The sequence below is a fragment of the Syngnathus floridae genome, chromosome 2 (genome assembly GCF_059516105.1).
Source record: "Syngnathus floridae isolate MCC-2025c chromosome 2, RoL_Sflo_1.0, whole genome shotgun sequence".
NCBI classification, from domain to species: Eukaryota; Metazoa; Chordata; class Actinopteri; order Syngnathiformes; family Syngnathidae; genus Syngnathus; species Syngnathus floridae.
Genome location: NC_142414.1, coordinates 24,957,404 through 24,980,985, shown reverse-complemented (window position 1 = coordinate 24,980,985; position 23,582 = coordinate 24,957,404). Strand labels below are relative to the sequence as shown.

The following is a 23,582-nucleotide window of genomic DNA, read 5'->3' as shown; positions in this document are numbered from 1 at the left end:
TGACTGTTTTTTTTCCTTGTCTTTGTTTTATTTTCATCTCCAGCCAAACACAGCCAACACAGGTGAAAAACCTTAAAATAAACACAAATAGATGGTCAAACTCTAAACCATAATTAGGCTTAATTTTTAAATACTAAGTCAGGATGACTTAGCCATACAGCTTTCAACCCTGGTAAGTACACACAAACATTTTTCCCGATTTCTTTTTTAGCTTTTACTTTTTAAAATACACCACATGATTAACCACCATTTCCAAAGCCACCCAGATGTGAGCCCCATATTCAAATGTCCAAAGGCTCACCGGCTCCTTCTTTTGTTTCGTCTACCAAGCTTTCCGCTGCAGTCCTGCCCTTTGGAAATGCTGCCTTGCCAAATCATAGCAGGGTACCATGAGCTCCAACACTCTCCCTCATAATTAACCCCACCTGGTGCTCCCAACAGCCTGCCTCCTTCTGTGTGGCGGAGACACACCCAGGCAGAGAGGGTGCGGCTTGCAACTCGTCTCAACACAAATCGTGTAAAAACTACAATACCTACTCATCTGCGCTATCCCCCTGTACCTTTGCTCTGGCCGCATCTAATTGAAAGCAATCTTGAGCTGCGAGGGTTCCGTTTCTTCTCTAATCCAGTCCAGTGGATATAAGGATTGGGGGTCTCACATGGTCTCAATTACCCCCCATCCCAGAACCCTGGATCCCCCTCCCTACTCTCTATCCGTTTCACCAAGGTGCTCCTCTGCCAAAGCGCAGGCCCGGGTCCTTTTCACCAGTTCATGTTATTAAGTACATACTGCAGAGTTCCTGTTCCTCACCGGAGCCTGGAGATGTTATCTCCCCTGCTGTCGTATACAGTTACCTCCAAAATATTCCATAAATTAGATTGGGATTGGCACATCATATCATATAGAGGTGGAGGCCATGGTGGTCAGGGACTGGTTAAGGATGGGAGGGTGGAGGAGCGCTGTTGAGAAACCAGGAAGCAAGGCAACAGACTATGAGGATCCTCCGGTGTTTATACTGGATTGAGAAGCACAGTGAGGTCATTGGAAAGGTGAAGGTGAGGGCGCTTAAAGGCTTTGGTGGATAAAGCAAATCCTAGTCCTATACGGAAAAAGTTGATTGTCTGACGAGAGTCAGATGGAGCTTTATTTGGGTTGAGAGAAGGAGGTGGCAGAGCAGCAGGTGGCGGTGAGGGTGTTCAGGTTTTGTGTGGCTGTGAGCATGCATCAACCCCTGATGACTTCTTTTTCTAGCTCTCAAGAGCTTTGTAGTGAGCCTCTGGACCCACACATATCTAATGGAAGGCAGAACCTGTGTGGTCGGCACATTAAATGATCATTCTTCCCTTGGAGGGACATCAAGTCACAGGAATCTTTTCCAGGAAGATGTTTGGGTATAAAATAATGTTGTTGTTATTGTTGTTGTTTTTTGAAGCAGCAAATAATAGAAATATAGAGAATCCGTTACAAGGTCCAACAATACTTATGATCGTAAAACCTTGATTCATTTCTTAATGTTATGCAAAAGTCAACATAAAATGTGTATTTTTTCACGTTGTCAAAATACTCCATGGATCAAGAATTCTGACATATTTTACCACATAGTTCAAGCTATGCTGTGAGAGACCGACTGGGTGAGACACAGATTATACAGCTGGACAATTTGTCACTAAATCAAGTTTAAGACAGGAGGGCTGCCTCGTCCAAACTCACCTCAAAGGGCATTGTTGACGACTAATACTGCAGTAGACATAGAAAGTACATATTGATTCATCAAACTATCTGTAAAGCAGTATCATGATGGCCTAGGGCAAGTAGGGTTATTTCATTGTTTTCAAATGAATTTTCATCAGAAAGGAAATGCCCTTGGCAAACGTGTCGGTCAAATGTCTTCATCTGTTGTATTCTCTCCCGAAGCTGGACTGTCATTTCTTGACGTTGAGTAGCAGTCAGTCTGTGTTTGTCTGTCCTCCACTTTGGAACATGTGGTTTTAGTTACACAATGTTATAATGCTCAACAATGTTTCTGCCTTGGATCTCGGCACACTGCATAAAGGCTACTTTGTCCCATGATGCCCCCCCCCCTCTCACACACACACACACATACACACAGACACACACACACTCACTCATGGTGATGATGACTTCATCTATATGTTGTTAAAGCCCTGTCAATTAGGGCGCTCACCCTTCCTGCTTGACCAGCACACTTACCAAGTTTGCGGTGCATTGCAATATTGGAACCACCAAACTCGAGGTCTGACACAATTTGGTATTCACTACACAACAGTACACAAAGTAAAGGAAAAGGATACAGGATTTCTGTCATTTTAGCTTTGGTCAAACATTTTAGGTTCATGTTTGCCATTTCTCAGAGCCCTTTCAAAAAAATTCAATTCTACCAAATTTGAGGTACTTATACAAGATGAATAGGACTAAATTAGGAGAGGAAAAAAAAATAAGGTTTTGCCACTGTTCAGGTTCCGAGCATGGCAGCATGTTTTCAAGAATCATCATCATAATTATTGATAATTTAATGATCACGCTGCCTCACAAGTTCAACGGCAGCCCACACTTCTTGTGTGTTACGATTATAAGATACTTAATGATAAGAAAATGAGACTCCAAAAGTCCTCAGATGTATTTATAACTACTGAAAAAAAAACCTGAATATAACAATGTCCCTTAGCACCAGGACTTTATGAACCCTGTTTTGAGCCTTCAGACAAAAGAAACTCAACAATCATCAATGATTAAATAATTGATGAAAAAATGATTAAATAATTGATGAAAAGTTGAAGTACACATACTTGATACAGTTGCGATGTAGTCAAGGAGACCAATAAAGGCCATAGACGCCAAGGGGTTTACTTTTTTTTTTCAAACCATTAAAATTTAATTTCTAATCTTACTACATGCAGTAGTATAGTGGTGTCAAGTACAGTGAGTAATCAAAATAAAATCATGCCCAGATAAAAATGCTTAAGTATTTCCACAAAACCAAATGCAATCATTTGTCTCCATCTTGTGTCAAACTGCAGTACTAGTAAAGAGCCCGATTGATGTGTTTTTCTGCAAGGCATTTTACTGAAGTATGTTGGCATTTGTCTGCATCAATTGATGATATCTGTAATAATTTTGCACTGATTTAAAGGCCACATGAGTTACTCACAGATGGGTCCTTTTTTTGCAAGCTGCCATGGATCAAAAATAGGCATTTCATACTGTTTGCCTGCTACGTAATCGTGTTGTGCAGGTTTCCCTCCAGTCAGACAGCAGTGGGCGCTGGAGTCATGTTTGTGGAGGAACCTTGATTGCATCCGAGTGGGTCCTCACTGCAGCCCACTGCGTCAAGTAAGACTGACTGAAAACTATATGAACAAGTGCACAACGCAAAAAGAACTCAGTCGGTAGGGGACAAAATGCACAATAATGCACAAAAGTACAAAATAACAAAGAAATACTTGAGAGAGACAACTGTGATGGAAATCAAGCACACAATCAAACAGGACAACCAGCAAAATGCAACATTGGGGCGGCCAGCTTCCATCTCCTTAAACAGCCAGCTCATGAGGCTGCCAAACAGGTGTGTGCCAGAGGCTACGCCCATCCACCTGGCTCTGGCAGTGGCAGTGGAAAAACACCGGACAGTCAGTAACAGAACCAAGAACCATGACAGGGGTCAATTGCTTGTTTAGACCAAGCAGAGGGAAATAAATATGACATCACTCAATTCTGAGGGAAAGAAAATACAATCATCTTGAAAATTTTGATTCTCAAAATCAGCATTCTGCATCAGATTAGATCTTTTTAGTCTGCAGTTAGGCAATCACAATTTAGAGGTGAAAATAAATAAATAAATAAATACATATATAAATAAATAAATAAATAAATAAATAAATAAATAAATAAATAAATAAATAAATAAATAAAATCCCAGACTTTTACAAGTGTAAACAAGAATTACTACAAGCAGTCCTAAATCATCATAAATATGGATCACACACAAAAAGAGTCAATATTTCTGTCTAATCTCTCAAAGGAAACACTGTCATGTACCCTCCCACAGTGGCCATTACAACTACAGAGTGGAAATGGGTAAACACAGCTTAACGGCGAGTGAGGAGAACTCAGCAGCTCGGTGGGCCGCCCGGATTATCACCCATGAAGGCTACAACATCCTGCTCAGCCGGTAACACCATCAACACGACAGCCATCCACATGACTTCATAACGGCAGGGCCACATCCGAAAATGAGCTCTCGTTGAGGTGTCAGAACTTTTGGTTTGACCTACAATCATTCGCTTAGTATGTCCTGTGGCTTTTGCAGCAACGACATTGCCCTGATCAAGCTTTCTACCCCCGTGGTCTTCTCTGACACCATCATGCCATCCTGCCTCCCACAACGTGATGCCGTCCTTCCCCATGGCACTGAATGCTACATAACTGGCTGGGGTCGGTTGTCCAGTGAGTACGCAGTCAAGGGTCATGTGTCAATTGTGCTCTGCTGAGTGGCTATTCAGAAAGCTCAAGCAATAGCCCCTAGTTTTACTTAGCATGTCTGTGTTGTTTCGCTCAGCTGAGGGTGCACCAGCTGACATCCTGCAGCAGGCTCTCCTGCCCGTGATCAACCATGACACGTGCTCACAGCCCGAATGGTGGGGCGTCCTGGCAACCGACAAGATGGTGTGCGCTGGTGGAGATGGCGTCACTGCTAGCTGTAATGTGAGCTAAAAGGGAAACTGCAAATCAAGTCATCGAGATAGTAAACAAACCTGTAGGATTTTTTTTGTGCATGATTGACAGGGAGACTCTGGGGGTCCTTTGAACTGCCAGAACCCTGATGGCTCCTGGACTGTACATGGTGTGGTGAGCTTTGGTTCAGGGCAGGGCTGTAACTTCTTCCAGAAGCCAACAGTGTTTACTCAAGTCAGCTCCTATCTGGATTGGATTGATAGAGTAAGCAACACATTTTGTGACTCATTTCCACATGCATAGCCAAATGTGAGGTAGATAAAAAGCTTTGTTTGAGCAAAACCAGGGTGTGTATGTAATATGTTTTCTCTTGTGTCTGCAGGTTGAGAGCAACAACTGATGCGGCTGTTAAAACTTATGTCATTGGTAAAATGGAAAACTGAAATGGTTGGATTTGAACAACAATAGAAAATCTTACTTTACGGCATTGCTTCTCAGTTTTTTTTTTTTGTTACGTGTTACACCCCCCCACACCTACTGTTGAGGATGTGCGATTGCGCATCATACTCCTACTGAGAAAGAAAAATATAACATGTTTCCTAGCATTACACACCCGACAATTTGCAAAAGTCCGTTTATGGGTATGTCGGCATCGTGCTGCTTTAATTTTAGTCGACTGCAGTTTCCTCTTCGCCCTTGTCTCCTTTCTTATTGCAGAAAATAAAAACATATTCGGTTTGAAGTTAGCTTAGCAGGTTTAAAAACATCTATCATGTTTTCATCTTTCAAAGTAAAAAAAAACTGCAGTGAAATCTTTATTTCAATATAATACTCTCAAAATAATGTGCTTTCAGTTCACAGTGGTGAACAGTGGTAACCAAAATATTTTCACAATAGATAAAAAAACACATTGAAATGAATCCCTTAAAAATACAAAACAGCATTACATGTTTTCAGACATTCAACGGAAACACGTTTTCAGCAATTGCCATCGACAAACCAGCATATTAAAATCATTATTCTGTAAAATAAAATCTTACAAGCAAATGAGGTACTCCATGACCAGAAAAAGTAAGTACAACAGAGAAGGGTTATTCCAGCAGATGTTAGTGACTCAAAGTTATTTGTTCTTTCATCCAAATGCTCGCAGTGTATCATTTTTTTCTTTCCCCAATAATAACACCACTTGACTCCATTCAAGCACAGGGCCGAAGAACGCTTGCAAAGTTCGATCCGTGTATTCCCATGCGTGTTCTTCTCATCTGACATTGGCAGGTAGTGATAAAACAATGCATGCTAATGGCAACATTTGGCACTGAATGGAGAGCTTTGTGCTGCGGGGCTCATTGCCAACATTGGGAGGAGAAAACAGGGCTGTGAGTCAAGTTACGGTTGATGAGCAAGCCTTGCAGTTAGAACGGTGCAGCTGCACACTCAAAGACACTCTCTGTTGGTCATCTTGACTAAGACGTCAACCACAAAAAAAAAAAAAAAAAAAAAAAGGCCTATGTGATGTCTACGCCTCTGCTTTCTGAGTGCGAGTGCTATTCCCATGACGATGACTTGAAGTCGAGCCCCGTGGCTTTTCACAAGCTTCTTCTATTGTTCCCTTCTCTTTCCCAACAGGATGTTTTCAACAGAACAACTGACAGTCTATTGGGAATAGCACAAGTCAGTTTGGTTGGTAGTAATGATTGAGGTAGGGGCAGTCAAGTTGCAAAGTGGGGGCTGAGACAATGGTCATGATTTCAAAAGTACATCATCGTGCGTTTGTAACAAGTAAACTGTTTGTTGTTTGGTGATGCAATAAGTGTAGAGTCACAATCTTTAACCACGTCCACAAAGTCCTGTGGAAAAAAAAAAAGCATTCCACAACATTATGAAAATTACAAAATGTATAAATATAAATGAAAGGAGATGGTTGTCAGAATGCAGTCACAAGTATATAGAAAAAGAAAAATCCACACTGTAATTAATACAATGTAAAGTGTTACATGAAAAAAATATAAACGAAATATAAATCTTCTTGCTTGGAAGGTGACGCTGCATATCACGCTGGTGAAGTGATGTTTGTTGTGCTGGGAAATATACAGTTCCAGTATAATACTGTCGCTGATTTTAGCATAATTCCCTGCTGAATTCTACTCCAGATTTGATTAAATCAAAAAGCATGTTGGTCTTAGGTAATGAGGGATGTGCTTCTTGAACAGAAGCCAACACTTGTCCAAGTTGTCTTTGTTATGAAGCTAAAAAAGCAATATCAGCGTCACTCGGGGTGTGGGGGTCAAGCCTGCAGAGACAAACATCATTCGCTCTACCAGGTGGATTCAGTGAGACTTGTTTCAAGGCTAGTCCAAATGGAAGATTCTATGCAGGTTTAAGAGTCATCATCAAAGTGGGGCCACCTTGTCATCATACTGTGGAGGAGGGGTGAGAGGTTCTATACTAATGCTGGCGGTCGGTTGACAATTGGGCACCTTCTCCGATTTGATCCTGCGGATTTTGATGGGGAGGAGCTTGCGGGCACTTTTACCAGGTTTTCGATTTGAGGCAGAAAGAGCTGCCGGTGCGGTGCTGGAGGTGGAGCCAAGCTGCGATCCAGGATCGGCAAGTTCTGCGCCTTCAATTTCATACTGCACCCCGTCGACCTGCACCAAGTCATCGTAGGAGGGCAGCTGGGAGGGGCTGGGCTGAAGATTACTTTGACGGACAGGGTAGTGGCCACTGCCTACTGCCTCCTCATAGGTGGGCACAGCATAGCGTTGGGTGTCTTGGTCGGCACTGCACACAGGAAATGTTGGAGTTACCAAACACCTTGACATAGTATCTTGGATTGCTATCATATGCTGTTGCACACCAACATAAACCAGACAAGAGGGCCACTCCTTCGCATCGCCAGTCAATCTGGTGACCAATAGCTAAATGCTACCTGATGTGAACAGTTAATTAGCCAGCAAATGTTTCTTATTATGAATGATGAAATCTCTCGCGCTGTTATGCATGGCAAAAAGAAAGACAGCCTTATTTGATTCTATCCTTGGCTACAGTGCAGAATGGAATCCACGTTCCAATCTGAACCTGAACGAAAAAGCGAGCACCAAATAAGACACTAAAAGCATTGATTGTATTTTCACTTGTGGGGGCAGCACTTCATCAATATTGAATTACACTTATTTTAACACTGTATTGTAATGTCTTTATACATTCCACTTACGTTTCGACATCCCCATTTTCCCTGGCTGTCACGCCTCTTCGGTTCTGGGCTTCCTGGAGCATGCGCTGCTCCCTCTGCTTGTTCCTCATTCCCAGACACAAGGACAGCATCAGCATGACCACGCCCGAGGCCACGAGGACAAAGGCCACAGAGGAAGCTTTACTTTTCCTGTTCCCATAAGAATCACCTTCTCCTCCACCTGCACCACTGTTGCTGTTGTTACCAGTCGGGCTTGCAGGCACCACGCTCCATACGATCATGACAATGCCCAGTGCTACGAGTCCGACGCCCAGAGCGCAGAGTGCATACTGGGAACCAGAATTTCCATTGTTTTCATTGATGCTGCTGCTGTTGTTGTTGTTGTTGTCATTTGTGTGTCCTCTGCTGAGGGGGCTGGCTTGTCCATCCACACTGGAATGCATCTTGAGAGTCACTCCAATTCAGTCAGCTGAATATGTGCAATGTGGTCAAAAACTAGAGCAAAAAACACACAAGTAATTAGCACTTCTGTGAAAAATACTTGGAACTATCTGGTGAGGCTTTGACTGGTCAAAACATCAATGTCATGCATGAACCTATGAGATAAGAATTTGCCTCCACCCACTTTGGGTCAGATTTCATAGGAAAACCCATAAAACAAAGTGACACATAATTCCAGGGGCATGTCTATGTGTGTTGAAAAGTTAAATATTTGCAAGTAAGGATTTTCCGCAGTGAAGAAAGACGCTGAATATGGTCAGCCGCAGCGACTGTAAAAGACATACAACATCCAATGTGCTATATGCTATACTGGATCCAGCTACATTGAATATGGTTAATTCTGCTTAGCATCATGGCAGCCACTGTTTTTGGCTGTATCATTTCACACTTGATGGGAGAGCAGGCACTCAACAGATCTAAATGTATGGATACCAAAGACCAAAACAGAAACAATTAAATCTTACCAAAAGACCGTGATCTCTTCTTGGCTGCTGCTGCTTGCAGTGTAAGTCATAAATCTCCTGTCATCCATGGCAGTGCCTGGGACTTGTGCCAACCTTAAAAGCATTGAAACAAATGTCTTGAAAATGTCTACTTCTTGATGAAATGATTATGCAGATACACAAAATGTTAAATAATAAAGAAAGGGACACACCAAATATTTTTTTTTTTATATTCTTTGTATGCAAATATTTGGTTCTCTGGTGTGCCAAGTCATTTTGTTTGCTTTATCCCCAATTTATTTCTGAAAATGTTTCTGTGATGAGTCCATTCTTAATTTTGCAGCGTCAACAACTACGTGTACTGTAGTAAGTACCGTATTGGCCCGAATACAGGACGACCCCGATTATAAGACGACCTCCTGTTTTTCAAGACTTAAATTTGAAAAAAGACTTGACTCAAGTTTAAAAAAAAAAAAAAAGACTTTTTGAACACCAAATTTAATTTTTATACAGAAAACAATTACAGTACATCTGAAATAAATGATTATAACAATCCTATATTCGAGAGAAAAAGCATATTTTGCCTCATTCAAATCATGCAAAAACGTCTATCACATCTTAATATTTGAACATTTAAATACGTAACCTAAAGTGCAATCACATTTGTAAATTAATGGCTTCTGGTTTTTGAAATGTAAATAAACCAATCCAATGTGATAAAACAACAAAATTGCAATAACCGCATTAACCATCAAAGTGAAGTCTAACTGTAACTGTAGTGTTGAATCAAATCTGAATAAGGAAAATCATTGCAATAAAATAATGCAAACTGCTACCGCTATTGTTGGGGAGCCTGAGGACTGTACAGGGGGTTGGCTCGGATGGTTATGCTCTTTTCGCCTCCGGGTGTCGGTCAGAACACAGGCGGGAAGATGTGATTCAGTTTGATTGCTTTACTGAATTATTGGCAAAAAAGTAACAGGCACTGTGGCTCATAGGGGCACACAGGCAAACGGGTATTGTGTGAAGGGTGTGTGTGGTTTGTGGGGTGTGTGTGTGGTTCTGCAACAGACAGAAATACAACACGTAAGTCAACGCTCAACCTCTGACATCACACGACGCTTGTAGGCGGCACACATTACATAACTAACGGTTCCGCTATACTAAATAACCATACATGAAATACTCTCTGCAACACACCAAACATAAGTCATCGAGACAACAAAATACATTTGCTGGCGACCGTTAGTCGCAAGATGCGAGGCAAACTTAAAGGAGCGCGCCGGAGCTGTCAATCAAACGGCGCGCACACAAACCGCGATCGGACAAATGGCAAAACAGTGGACAGTAGTAACAATGAAATGTATATACTCACTTTGTGTCAAAGACGCACACGATCACAGCAACATACTCAATCGATTATGAGCTGAAACATATTCAGTCGATACCAGCAACCTTTAACTTACCGCTGCGCACAAGTGAAAATGGGTATAATGTCCAGACCCCGAATATAAGACGACCCCCACTTTTTCAGTCTTATTTCAATGCAAAAACATCGTCTTATATTCGGGCCAATACGGTACATTCTTGACAACAACAGACTGGGCAGGCCTGGAATAATAAAATGACTGACATGCCATCACTGCAATTAAGATAGCGGACTTTTCCAAACCACTTATAAAACATTAAATGAATCGTAAGTCAGGGCAGCAATGTCTTTTGCCATGTCAAAAAGAAAAATATTCCAATCCTTCCATCTCCCCAATCGTATTTGAATCGTACATGCGTCGAATAGTAGGAAAGACCATGTGACCAAACACGATGACATATCAGGCAGTAGATATCTAAGACGGTCAATTTGAAAATCTTCCATGAAAGCGCTCTCGCCCCACAATCAGGCCCTATATCGCTCCAGGCATCCACTGTGCAATGCACTCCACGGAGATGGTCAGTTTACATGCAGTCGCAAACAACATGCACACACAATAGATCGCCAAAGAATGTGTGGCATGAACTTAAATTATGACGTGGACAGCAGAACAAAGTCTCCCATTTATGTCAAGCGGTCTCTGTCGATGCCTGCTACCGTCTCAAAGCCACAATAAGGCGACTCAAGGGCAATCAACAAGGAAGTAGAATCCAAAAAAAAAAAAGTAAATGCAGAAGTTAAAGCGATAAAATGCTACCGTCAGCAGTTCAACCCGAGTTCAGACACTCTGGACGCCCAACGCAAAAAAAAAAAAAACAAACATACATGTTACGTCACACCAAGTAGCGACACACCCCGCGGTTGTTGTAAACTTTGTAAATAAAAGAAGTGGTCGACGTATAATTTCTAGTACCGTATGAGCTTTGGAAGAAGAAAGCGATGAGATTTTTTGTAGTCACCTCCCGTAAAATGGTTCTCAGGATCGCCACGTTGTCTGCATTTGGTCGTCGAATGATTATGATGCTCAAATAAGTCGCCGGCAGTACATTTTAGTGGCAAAGCGCCTTGGAATAAACGAGCTGCTTTGGTTTTGAATTAGACGGTTGGTTCCACAAAGAGCGCTAGAGCGAGAGACAAACACACTTCCAGTATCAGACAGGGAAGGAGGTTGCTTGCTTCTACTTCTGGGTTAACCCTTTACTGACCTCAGCTACTGACCTTTACTGTCAGCCTTTCTCGGGCAAATCTTTTGGTTTAAATAATATTTATTTTTTTCAAATAATAATAAAATCATTATCTTAAAATGCATGTTGTCGGCATTGTGGACTAATGGTTATGTTTTCCGTATAATTGAGAGCTTCTTATTTCCAATCTACATTTCCAAAACATTCATTTTGCGTGAACTAAATATTTGTCTTAAATCACTGGTCCCCAACCTTTTTTGTGTTCTGGCATAGAAACAACCTAATTACTGATGCCTACATCCAGTTTTCTTTTTTGTTTGTTTCTGTAATTGAAGAAAATCACGCTTCACAACCGATATTGAATGTTGGTAATTGAAGCAAGGTATTGAGAGTTGTATGGTTCCGTAAGAAGTAGGACTGCTAATAATTTATTTCTAGGAAGTTGAAGACTCTTTTCTATCTTATGACGTGGCCTATCCGAAGAAGCCTTCAAAGATACTGGTGTTTGTTTTGTGGGCTTACTTTTTTTTTTTTGCCTTACTTTTTTTTTTTTTACCTACATTAAGCTTATTTTTTTTTAAAAATAAATGAATACTGTAATTTGAAAGGTGAGTGATAACAATACCAGGTAGTCCATACTCCTTGGGAGTTTGTGTTGAACATGCATAGTCTGAGTAGTTTTGCCTAAATAATACACTGCACAAACTGGAACTTTAACATGCAACACATTGTGCTTGAGCAAACATGTGTGCTTCCATTAACAGTCTGACGTAAGCAACGTCCTGCAGAACTTACATGCCAGAAAGAGTTTACATATTTGAAAGCAAGAGTTATGTGGTGACATGAGACAATAGCATGAAAAGTAACCCACAACCTAATTAATGAAGGCCATTCTGACAAATGTTTGAAGTTCAAACCTTGGCCATTAGCCAATTGCTAGTTCTCAAACTGCCATCCGCTTTATTTTTCACAACCGCTATTTGTTTATGGACATGTCAAAAGTTGCACAAACAAATCCACTCCATTTTTCAGATGTGTTTCTCCATGACTTAAGCAAAGGCATTGTTTGACAACAATGACAAAAGCAACCTAAACCCAAGCCACTTTTCTTCCCATTCACACTGTTTGCCCTCTTTTTTAAGTCACATGCAGGAACTGAGACAGGAAAGAACAGGGAAAGGCCTTGATTGCAGCTCGGGCTTTCCCTTGAAGCAAATAATTCAATGTAGTGTATAAATGGAGCATATGTCCTATGTGGTTTAAATGAAATTGTATTCGGTCAAATAAATTCACATTAACCATGCAGTAGATATTGATATTTTTGATTTTCAAACCATACATTTGAAATTGATAGACCATGTCTTCGCGCTACAGACCATTAAAGTAGAAAAAATATAGTAATAAAAGTGCCTTTTGGCTTTTCTTGTCTTTCGACAGCTGTCAAAATTAAGGCCTGACTGATATGGAGTTTTTTTTAGACTCATGATACTGATATTTGGCAGGGGAAATAAAAATAGAATAAAGCACAAAGGAAAAATTTGGTTTTATGTTAACACTGTCAGCCAGTCAGACGACAGTCAACTCATTTCAGGTTGTGTCACCATTAGAAAACTTTATAGGTTACTGGTCATAATGACTAACAGGAGGAAGTTGCAAAATGTTAACAGGGAATTGAGAAAACCTGCAACTCATGAATGAATCATCAGAATACTGTAAAGCCCAAGCTTCATACATAAATTGCATTTCCTCAATTACCTTTTTTTTTTTTCCAGGTACTCTGTTTTCTTCCCACATTTCAAAAACATGCAGTGTAGATTAATTGAACACTCCAAATTGCCCGTAAGCGTGATTGTGTGTGTAAATGGTTGTTCGTCTCTGTGTGAACAAACACACACACACACACACACACACACACAAACACACACACACCTGGGATAGGTTCCAGGGTGCCCACGGCCCTCATCAGTGAATAATAAGACAGGGCTGCGAGGATCTGCAGCGTTAATTAATGAACCCTTATTTTATTTGTTGAAACAGTCAAGCAATGCCATTTATCTGTTAAACGAATAGGCAGAAAAACACAAATTGTTGAGCTGCATATGTCAAGTAAGTTATACAATAATATCCTATTGGCATCTCTCTTACACTGTCCCTCTGAGACAATCTATTTAGGAGGTTGCATCGTTCTTGTTTAGCATCACCTTTAGCACTTGCATCTTGTTCCTGGTTCCTGCTGGCTGTGACACGGTACACATAACTCATTTATATTCGATTTAAAAAAGAAAAAAAAAAGAAACTGCCTTTAACTTTCACACACAGCTTGTATTCATTTCGAAACCACAAATGAAAGTCAAGAACTGTGTATGTGAGTGCGTGTGCGTACAAGTGTGTGTGTGCGTGCGTGCGTGTGTGTGTGTGCGTGCACACATGCATGGGTATATCTGTGTGCAAAATGAAATTGACCAACATACTCAGCAGTTTTTGTTAATTGAGATTTGCTACATTGACCAGGCATCACACATCAGAGCTTGAATGCTAATCATTTTACATTTGTAAGACATCTTTGTAATCAAGTACCCTATTGAATACATAATCCATCCATACAAATCTCATTAATCCAGACAAACGACAAATACAAAAATAATTAAAATAGCTTCAGATCTCCATCTTTTGATTCTGTTAAAAAAAAAAAAAATCAAGGTGATGCCATTTTTTTTAAACAGATATTTGAATGAAGACGTAAGTGCAATCTGTCATCAAAAGGTTTCTCGGCGCCGTGTCACACTGTCACAACCTCACACATTGGTCACCCCGATGTTGGCGTAAGCCCGGACGGGGCTCCCTTGTGTCCTCGGAGGTGTTTGCTCTCTGACCTCACGAGGTAGTGACCCATAGCTGCTGTGATAGCTCAAGTCCTGTCCGTTGCGTGCCTTAGGGCTGAATCCGGTCGGCGGCTGCAGCAAAAGAAATGAGAGAGACACTTCTTGGGTAGTGATTCATGCCAAGGCAAATCATATGATGCACACTCATGAAATAACAAATGCTTTCAAACGACTTAATAATAGGCAACAGATAATTATATGCAACCCTTTTTTTCAATAAATCTCTGGCAGTGCTTCTGCAACTTTGGTAGAAAATATATCAACTTTCCCATCACAGGCGCTATTTTTAGTACAGGCTCACAGGCTACTCGTGTGGTCCTTGGGGGCTACCTGGATTAAATGTACCTTTTGGCATTTAGAAACGCATTTGTTTGTTTTGCCTCTTAATATACGTTGCATGGAAAAAAATATATTATTATTTTGTAGGAAATAAAAGTGTAAAACTGTATGAACACTTGTATCTGTTGCACTGTTCCTCTTTAGGGCCATCAATGTATTAAGGTTAGAGAAGTTAGTATTTTGTTATAAACTAATTTCTTTTGAATAGTAATGACTCAAAATATAACACGTATATTACCAGTTATATTTTGCCCAACACTAATTTTGATATACATACTATACATTTCGAGTTCAAGATGATAAGATGAGGTAACTGCTTTTTCCCACCTTGACAGCCCTCCTCCTAAGTGAGCCCTCATCGTCCGTGTGTCGACTGGCAGAGCCAGGCGACCTGCTCGGGGAGTTTTGGCGAATGGGAGTTGGCGGTGTTCCCAAAACTAAGCGCTCAACCCCTTGCCTTGCATCTGCCCTGCAAAATGCAAAGAAGATTTAACAGCTCTTGCTATGAGTGGGTGCTAAAACAAAAGTGTACTGGATGGCGTGGGTTTACCTGGCCAGGCCGATCAGATTTGTCAGCTCTTCTTCGAGGTGTCTACGAATCATGTGCTTGCTGCTGGGAATTCCCATTGTTGTGGCCAAAGTGTCGCTGGAAAAACTCGGTTCCAGCACCATGACAGCTCCATGAATGCCGTTGCTGACGACACCTTCTGTAAACTCCTGCACAGATGGACGGAAGGTTTACATGGTGATTCAGCCAAGCACAGTGAGCCAGGTTCAATTTGGGTGTAAGAAAAAGTGAATTCAGTTTGAAATTACTTATGCTCACCTTGAGGTCGATGTCTTTAAGCCATTTAATGACACGATGAGAGGTCCAAACCAAAGGGTCCGTGTTTTGGTGCTCACACTGTACTCGGCGGGCCTGCAGTGCCTGGTGAGCATTTCGACAAGCGCCTTTTATCCAAGTGAGATTCTCTCAGGTTTTAGAGGCCAGATGGTGCTGTGTGCATTGCCACTTACATCCTTGTCAAAATTTAGCGAGTGCAGCAGTTCGATGCCCAGCAGCAAGCTGACCTGGTGGAACTTTTTGGAGATGTTGAGATGGCGTTCGAGGTCACGGCGGGTCAGGGAGTGGAGCATGCGTCCGTCCACCAAGTGCGTGTGAAATGCCTGCGAGTACTGTGGCAAGCCCACGTCGCTGAGCCAGGCCTTGGCTACCCAGTGGTGGTCCATGTCAGCAGCTTTGGATAAACTGCAGAGGAGCAGTGTCAGTCATGGTCGTGGACAGCTACTTCAGTGTGGGTTCAGTTCCCAATCAGTCTTGGTCAGAATTTGAGGATGAATGATTGTCTGTTTTCCTATGTGCCAATAGAAATGGATTGATAACTGTTGTGGTATTATGGAAATGAGGGCAGCTTGCTGGACCAATAGCTAACCCAGCCATATGATGGAAGGCTCCGCCTGCCATATAGTTTAAGTCAAGGTTTGTCTCGCCTTCCTCACCCTCTTCCATCTTCAGCTTCCCTGTAGTCTTCAATGGCCAGACGCAGTTTGCGACGATGCATCAAACTGGTTACGCCCAAACCTAGCTCCAGGTCCTCATCGGTTAGCCCCAATAACACCTACAAAACAAACATGTCAACATGACCCTGCTCATTTTGAGGACCACTGATTTACGTTGAGACCCCAAATATTTGCAGTTCGGTTCGTGTCGATTAGCACATTTGTTGTAATCCGCCGGTTTCATTTGCTCAAAAATGTAGCCATTAAGTGTTAGCGCCATCAAGAATGTCGATGTGTTTTGAGGAATTTCATTTTGACGCAAGTAGTGCTCTACAGGCTATTCTTGGGTTATGTCAATTACACTTGGATTTTTGTGGCACGGCTTGGTCCCTATCGCCCATGAATAGTAGTGGTTCACTGTATTTCTTACCTTGCCACTCTTGACATTCTCCGAACAGGTACGTATGTACATGGGCATCGCCATGACGACCTCTAGCCACGCCTGCACAGTGCCCGCCCTCCACTGAGACATAGGTGTGCCCCTGGCCAGCTCCACCTGCTGCAGGCGGTCCAACGGCTCCTCCGGGCCATCTGGCAAGCTGAGGCTGAGGCGATTGAGGCTCTCTGAGTCTGGGTGAGTGGGTGAATGGGGAGAGAGGGAGGGCAAGAAAATGTGGGTGTTGTGGTTGGCAGTGTGAGTGAGGGCAGAGAGTGAGTTGTGACATCACACATTCTATTTTCAAGCGCAGCGGCGGACAAATTTGGGTGCTCACAGTCCACATTGGATAACTATTAACCACATTGGCTCACTATTAACATCTTTTGAAAACACATTAAAATGTGAATGTAGAATTATTTACAATGCAATTATGTATTAATTATTTTATGGAAAATATATTTTGCAAATATTCAACATATTAACATGTAATCAATTAGCCCATTATTTGAGGTAAATGAAATTTAAAAAAGATAAACAAAGAAATACACATTAACGGACCAATTTCATGAAAAACTGTCTGAATTAACACAGCTCAAATTACAGTACTTGTACTGTGAAAATATCAATGCTCAGTGGGCCAGATTAAAGTATGGAGCAGACATTTTGTGGCTAACAGGCCTGGTAATAACTTTCCTTCACAAAACAGTTTCTGTTAATAATATTAGCCCTGTTTTGTGCACTCGTTGAAATGCAAGGACATTTCAAACACACATTTTCAACCCAGAATTGTTGCAGTACTGTATTGTAGTTTTGCTTTGTCTGACACTGCAATATACAGGGTAGGTAACAAGAAGTATTTGCTGGGTGAGCTTGTTGGCAAGGGCTTCACCACTAGATGGCAATGTGGAGCCAACAATTGTCAGACGGGCAAGAACTCGAGACTTGGGCATCATCATGAATCATGCGCTTCCCAGTGCAAAATTAACCATTTACCCATTTAAACTAAAATGCACTTCATCCTGTTTGTGTACCTAAAATAAGCTAATCATGCAATGCTTTTAAAAATATATGTTGGAAAACACTTTCTCGTTTGCTTCCTGTTGGGTACAACTGTACATTTTCAAATATGCTCGTATAGGGTCAGAATAAATCAATACTTATTAGCCCACATAGAAGAAAATCATTATGTTTTTCCTGAGCTAAGAGAGGAATTTAAATCAAAGCATTAATAAAACATGCTCTGAAGTAACTATTGCCAAACAGCTTGTGATAAAAAGGAAAAAGGCTGTTCATTTTCAATTATGTTTGACACAAAGTTGCATCATTTCAATCTTGACTCCTAAACTTTAAAATTCTTCATGTTCTTTGTCCCACACATCATTTCCCACCCAGTGCATCTAGAAAGTAAGTTGTCCACATATTGTTTTACAGGCTTAAACCAAAAATGATTTTAAAAAATCTCCCCTTCAAATTCTTACCACGACATCCCATAGGGCAGACATGAAGGAAATTTGGGAGGCGCTGCAAAGAGAAATGGGCCAACCCTATCCCCTAACTCTGAACCTAACCCTAGGTTGAAAAGATGACTTTAGTTTGAAATTGTACTATGGCAGTTAATCAATAACACTCACCCTAAAACCTAAACCCAACCCAAACTCGAACCCCTAAATCCTAAACCCCAACCCCAGAAGTACCAAAATAATTGAACAGTTGGAAGGTTTAGAGAAGGTGAAATTAAGTTCACTTGGAAAGGTTCCAGTGCAGCTTAAAATGAAAACGAAATAAATGCAGCTTGAAATTTCACCTGAAATCCGAACATCTCTAACCTAGTTATTTATGTTTTCAATTTGACATTTTCTTAACTTCACTTCTCGATTTCCTCAACGTCAATAAGTGGGAAGCGATGAGAACCAGTGTAGTTAGTGCAAACGAGTTACAGTATGTCACGTGTTTCCAGCATGGTGTCCTTTCCCTCTCAATGTCAGCTGCGATTGTACGCTCACATTTGGCGGGAGAGGAAAGGAGGCCATTTGAAAGCATCCTTAAACGCATGCACACACAAGGCATACAAGATTAGAACCATGAAGAATGATCACACACAAATATTAATACACAGGGAAAGAGAGGACAGTCACGTAAAAATTCAACATGATTTATTTTCATTTTAAAATACTCTTACTTCTTTAGATCTTATATCACCTCCTTGTTTCTTTGTCCTTAGTTTAACCATGCCTTTTAAATCGTCACACATACACATCTCACGACTTTACAATTAAAGGCCGCTCTCTGCTGAACCACTGTCATTCTTAATATTCTTCAATAATATTAATTTTCCCTATTGTTGTCCCATTTACAAAGAGTGAAAGATTTGAGCAAAAAAATAATTTAAAAAATAAACACAAATGGTCTCAAAGACTGAAATGACCTCTTGGCTTCTTCTGAAAGTTGGCACGAGAACAAAATTAAAGCCGAAATGTTTGGTGAAATAAACAATTGGAAGTGCTTATGCATACAGTCCAATTCATAATTGATTTTATAGCTTAAATTTTGTAGGGCGAGCTTTGTGCTGAAGGCACCCACCACCGCACACAGCCAGCAAAGGGTGCAGTCACTAGTGTTGCAGGGGAAAGTGAGGTTAGATTAGGATCTAGAGATGAGATTTCCTGGGGGTGAGGCACTGCAGATTCCAGCCCGATCCAGCAAAAGAGCACTAATAACACTGGTCAACAGCAAATGTTAGTCAGAGATGGCTACATGTGTCCCTAAATGTATTGTTGATTCAGATATTTTTCGTCTATGTATAGCTTTGCAGATTTTGGATTTTACCATGCGTCATAATTTATATAATTATGACATTTCTGAATTTGTTTTTTAGCTGTTGCTGCTCTTAACCCTTAAATCACGAGTATTACAAAATATATTCCTATATTATGTATTATATGGTTATTTTATTATTATCATTATTATTATGAAAAGAGCTCATTATTATTATGAGACGCTCATACATTTATTTGGGTTGAAGGTCATATTGGCCCTCCAAAGGAAACTATGGGTACGATGCGGCCCGCGACAAGAATTAGTTTGACACCCCTGTGCTAGAAGGGGGAAAACAAAGGCAGATTCAATATCAGTGCATAAAAGTAATCTAGAATGTTTTTGCAACTGATTTGAAATTTTTTTTTAAACATTTGTTGTAGTTTTAATTATGTAAAGCACATGGAGTTACCTTATGCATTAAGTGCACTATTTAAACAGCAGAAGCTCAGTTGTTCTGATTAATCCATTTCAAAACACTGACCCAAACCACATATTTTGAAAACTGGCCTAATTTTCTACAAAAAAATAAATAAAATCAAGTAAATACAGTTTATCAGTTACAGACACCTTGAAATGTTGACAAAAAGCATTTCATAAAGATAAATTATCGTTCAAAAGAATACCTATCAAATTTGCATGACAAATGAAACCGATATATGAACACTAATCATCACACTTTAACCGACGTGACATAATTTTGGTGGAAAATAATAGCTGAAAATCAAATCTTATGAAAAGGTTCCACTTTATGCAGAAAAGCATCAAATTTTCAGAAACCACATACGTATGGCATACACAAGATTCTTTTTGGAATAATTTTGGTTGACTTAACTTTCCATTCATGTTTGATTAGTCACTGTGTGTGTTTAAGAATTATTGAAGTTACAACGGCTAACAAGTTCCTGACAAGTTTGAGAGTGTGGCAGGGGTAACTGACCTCTCTTTTCTCAAAGCAGACAGTTGTTAGTTCATTTTACGGACGGTGGCGTCAGAGTCGCATGCGCTGTGGGACAGTATGTGCATGCATGGCACAATACGGCACGCATGTATGTACAAACGCTTCTATCTGAACAGATAGAAATCGCATTTCCCACAATCCCTGCTAGGCCTCGTGTTGCTAGGGAACAAAATGCCTTGAGAGGACGATTCATTCCGCTAAAAGAGGCGCTTGTGTAGTTTGCCTGACTGTGGAGAGAATGGGATGGATTTGAGGAGTCTGCATGCCGCCCACAGGAAAACTGTTCTCAGGACGGGGAATGAACCAGGCAGGCAGGACGGTAAACGTGGGTGGCAGGGACTTAAAAGGTAGTCAGGGTTACATATCAAAAATAAGAAAAGGCATTCAGGACATGGAGACATTTACACACACACACAAAGTGCACGTCAACTGTTGTTATTTACATGTACAGCAGTCCTTCAAGTTTGCAGTTGAGTGAAAATCAAAGTAGAGAATTGAAACTGATATTCACCATGTTGCGCACTATTTACATGAATGTACATACCGTACAGGTGCAATTTGCTAGCTCACACTCGCACATCTTCACACATGCTGTTTGTTACGCACATTAAAACCTAGCGCCATCCTCCGATCATTTCTACAGAGGCTCTGTGTGGCCTTCACCAGTCGGCGTCCTCCTCTATGTAATAATCGGGTGTTGCAGTACCATCAAACAGACCCGGGTCCAGGGACTTGCGTTGTTTTCGGGTGAAGACTCGCGACAAAGAGCCCAGGCCCATTTTGTCCTTCTTCTTCTTACATTTGGCCACCTCCAGATCTTCTAGAGACTGAAGGACAAACAAAAGGAGGCGGCACAAAAGATGCGTGATAAATGCCTGGATACAAGCAGTGTGGGTGACATTTGTCATGCTGCCAGCCGAGCACACACAAACGCAGCAAGAATGTCACTTTGATATGCCGAGCATGTAATGGGGAAGCAGTATATCTCCAGTTTACATTTTCCAACCTTTAGTGAGCCAATTAAGGCACAGGATTTACATGAAAAAAAAAATCTCACGGCACAGCACCAAACAAAGATGTCACAAATGAATCACACTGGTTGTCCAGAAAAATGAGCTCATGTGTTGCCATTACTCCTATTTTTTTTAATTTTGGTTGCAGTGCTTAACTTTTGTAGGGAGAAAAATGTCATAAAGTGCTACTGGCAGTACAAAAACATTTTAAAAAATTTGGAGGACAATTTTCGAGGCATCCACCAATGGAACGAACCACCGCTCACATCAGAGATAACTCCGAAGCCCAAAATGGTTACCTCGCAAAATCAACAGTCAAGAAATTGAAAGAAAGAATTGGAACACGGCGATATTTCACAATGTTGTTGAATCCGTTGGTTCGTGTTATCAGCGTCGTAAAATAGTGGAAACCAGTGTGCAAATCAACAAATATGCAGGAATGAGTAAAGGAACGCCACTCAGGTTTTCTTATATGCCACTTTTATACTTTTGTCCCAATCCTTATATCTGATGTGGAAATTAATTTTTTGTTCTACTATTAGCATAATCCTCACCGACATTGAGCGGATACAGTTGAATAAATGAAATAATAATGTGTTGAATTGTTTGTATCTGCTGAATAAAGAAATTCAAATAGTAATTTGGATTTAAGGACATGAGCGATGTCATCTTTTGTCTTCGTTTTTGTCAGGCTCTGTTAAAAAAGTTGGATGGACTCTGTATTTCAAGGCAAGGATAAAATTTTGATGCTGCGGTGTTAGCGGGCGTCTCTTACATTGCAGAGTGAGTGTGTCCGATGACGTGGAGAGTTGATGTCACTAGGTGTGGACGACCTGTCTCCCTCCGCACCCGAGGCATCGGAGATGATGGAGGGCTGACGCGAGTGGCACGGGCTCAACCTCACAGCAGCCACTAAATGGGATGAAAGTGGCAGGGGGGATTGGGGGATGAAAGCTTGATTTTTTGATTTTTTTTCTAAAGAGAGGGAATGCAACAACTGGGAAAATAGGATTCTTGTGACATTCTTTGGAGTCACAAATAAACATAATACCAAATCAAAAGCCTGAAATTACATGCAATCATGTGCAGTTGCCAAGCAACAGTGAATGACCATGTACCAGTGAGACTGCTACGTACACATTGACTGTGATTTTACGGCCATTTCCTTTTTTTCTGCTTGTGTGTTGACTCAGTTTGCATTACCTTATCAATTTGAACAGCATGACTCACAACAACTGCACACGTTATGAAGTTAAATGACTAAAGACTGTTTTGTAGATGCCTAGAATGCGATCAAAGACGAGTCGAAGTCGATTAATCTATGGTATTTTCTTGTCTAGAAACATTAGTATGCAACGCCACCAAGCGCTGTGAGCGCCAACTTCAAAGTAAAAGACTAACAAGGTATTGATGTCAAAGTATTACTGTATTTAGGCCTTTATTTTGCCTCGACAGCGCATTGTCGTTATGCAAAGTATGAAGTATGTTATTGTGGCTGGCTTGACTCAAAACTACTCAAGCACTTGTTTCACTTCAGTCCTTTTGTCAATCTTTTATATAACTCAATAAGAAATAGAAACATGTTAATGTTAACATTGGGGATAAATCAGGTGGCCACCACATTTGGTTTGATTCTGTCGATCTGCGGCTTTTTATAGCGATGCATAAACAACTGGAAGGAGCAAGATAAGGTAGGTGAGCCCGCTGCTTCATCCAAAAAGCGCATGGAATGATGGCTAACAGCCCGCCCACAAGAACACACTTCATAATCGGGTGCATGCGGGCCAGTCAGTGAAGCTACTTCTACCTTGTCTGTCGGTGGGATGGCCCGTGTGCACGTAGAGGGTCTGCTGACTCTGTCTGATGGCAGCAGTGAGGGGAAGGTCAGCTTGCATCACCCACTCCTGGTTGTTACCGTTGACAACCGGCTCTGTTGGCATTGCCAGGGAGTGACGTTTAGGCACATCCTTGGTAAGGGTAGCTAGTGACTGTTTGGCCTTGGGAGAAGTGAAGAGAGACAAATAGACACATTTAGGGGGATTTACTGCGTGCTTACCGCCCATACAGGTATGAACTGTGCATTCTCCAATGGAACGAGATTACGATGTCAGTGTTGGCTATTAGGATCGGTGCTGATATTCAAGAGGGAGGGGGACTGAGGTCTGCGTTGTAATTGATGCCCCCCTCCCCG

General features: G+C 41.2%; 3 protein-coding genes across 11 annotated transcripts in view; 1 reads left to right on the top strand and 2 right to left on the bottom strand.

Moving 5' to 3' along the window:
• Nucleotides 1–3,155: 3,155 nt before the first annotated feature.
• On the top strand, nt 3,156–5,180 carry LOC148402746 (chymotrypsin-like elastase family member 2A). Its single transcript, XM_088369025.1, has 6 exons — nt 3,156–3,352; nt 4,068–4,190; nt 4,329–4,465; nt 4,578–4,723; nt 4,805–4,957; nt 5,076–5,180. Exons 2-6 carry the CDS (start codon nt 4,093–4,095, stop codon nt 5,091–5,093), a joined length of 552 nt encoding a protein of 183 aa, XP_088225151.1. The 5' UTR covers nt 3,156–3,352; nt 4,068–4,092; the 3' UTR covers nt 5,094–5,180.
• A 315-nt stretch (nt 5,181–5,495) lies between these two features.
• On the bottom strand, nt 5,496–11,437 carry tmem51a (transmembrane protein 51a). 7 transcript variants are annotated; one of them, XM_088369020.1, is made up of 5 exons: nt 10,206–11,002; nt 9,667–9,892; nt 8,852–8,944; nt 7,908–8,381; nt 5,496–7,474 (listed from the first exon to the last, which is right to left on the bottom strand). In XM_088369020.1, the coding sequence occupies exons 4-5, from the start codon at nt 8,327–8,329 to the stop codon at nt 7,084–7,086; spliced, it is 813 nt and encodes a 270-aa protein (XP_088225146.1). In that variant the 5' UTR covers nt 8,330–8,381; nt 8,852–8,944; nt 9,667–9,892; nt 10,206–11,002; the 3' UTR covers nt 5,496–7,083. The 7 variants fall into 7 exon arrangements, with proteins under 7 accessions (XP_088225146.1, XP_088225144.1, XP_088225147.1 ...); XM_088369018.1 differs by lacking the exons at nt 9,667–9,892; nt 10,206–11,002 and adding an exon at nt 11,173–11,437; XM_088369021.1 differs by lacking the exons at nt 9,667–9,892; nt 10,206–11,002 and adding an exon at nt 11,219–11,437.
• A 2,000-nt stretch (nt 11,438–13,437) lies between these two features.
• Nucleotides 13,438–23,582, bottom strand: part of kazna (kazrin, periplakin interacting protein a) — a 105,345-nt gene continuing 95,200 nt past the window's right edge. For all 3 annotated transcript variants that reach the window (XM_088359624.1, XM_088359629.1, XM_088359635.1), the window contains 10 exons: nt 23,199–23,388; nt 22,167–22,303; nt 21,085–21,205; nt 16,595–16,794; nt 16,165–16,283; nt 15,682–15,913; nt 15,491–15,592; nt 15,215–15,381; nt 14,992–15,133; nt 13,438–14,397 (listed from right to left, as the gene is read on the bottom strand). In XM_088359624.1, coding sequence (XP_088215750.1) covers nt 14,239–14,397; nt 14,992–15,133; nt 15,215–15,381; nt 15,491–15,592; nt 15,682–15,913; nt 16,165–16,283; nt 16,595–16,794; nt 21,085–21,205; nt 22,167–22,303; nt 23,199–23,388 — 1,569 coding nt within the window. In that variant the 3' untranslated portion in view covers nt 13,438–14,238. The remainder of the gene's footprint in view (nt 14,398–14,991; nt 15,134–15,214; nt 15,382–15,490; nt 15,593–15,681; nt 15,914–16,164; nt 16,284–16,594; nt 16,795–21,084; nt 21,206–22,166; nt 22,304–23,198; nt 23,389–23,582) is intronic.

Excerpts from the sequence above, each read along its gene's own strand:
- tmem51a (XM_088369018.1), bottom strand. The coding sequence starts at position 8,329 with ATGCATTCCAGTGTGGATGGACAAGCCAGCCCCCTCAGCAGAGGACAC. Across the intron at positions 7,475-7,907 it reads GAAAATGGGGATGTCGAAAC|TGCCGACCAAGACACCCAAC; the intron begins GTAAGTGGAATG and ends TCCTGTGTGCAG.
- LOC148402746 (XM_088369025.1), top strand. The coding sequence starts at position 4,093 with ATGGGTAAACACAGCTTAACGGCGAGTGAGGAGAACTCAGCAGCTCGG. Across the intron at positions 4,466-4,577 it reads TGGCTGGGGTCGGTTGTCCA|CTGAGGGTGCACCAGCTGAC; the intron begins GTGAGTACGCAG and ends TGTTTCGCTCAG. Across the intron at positions 4,724-4,804 it reads GCGTCACTGCTAGCTGTAAT|GGAGACTCTGGGGGTCCTTT; the intron begins GTGAGCTAAAAG and ends CATGATTGACAG.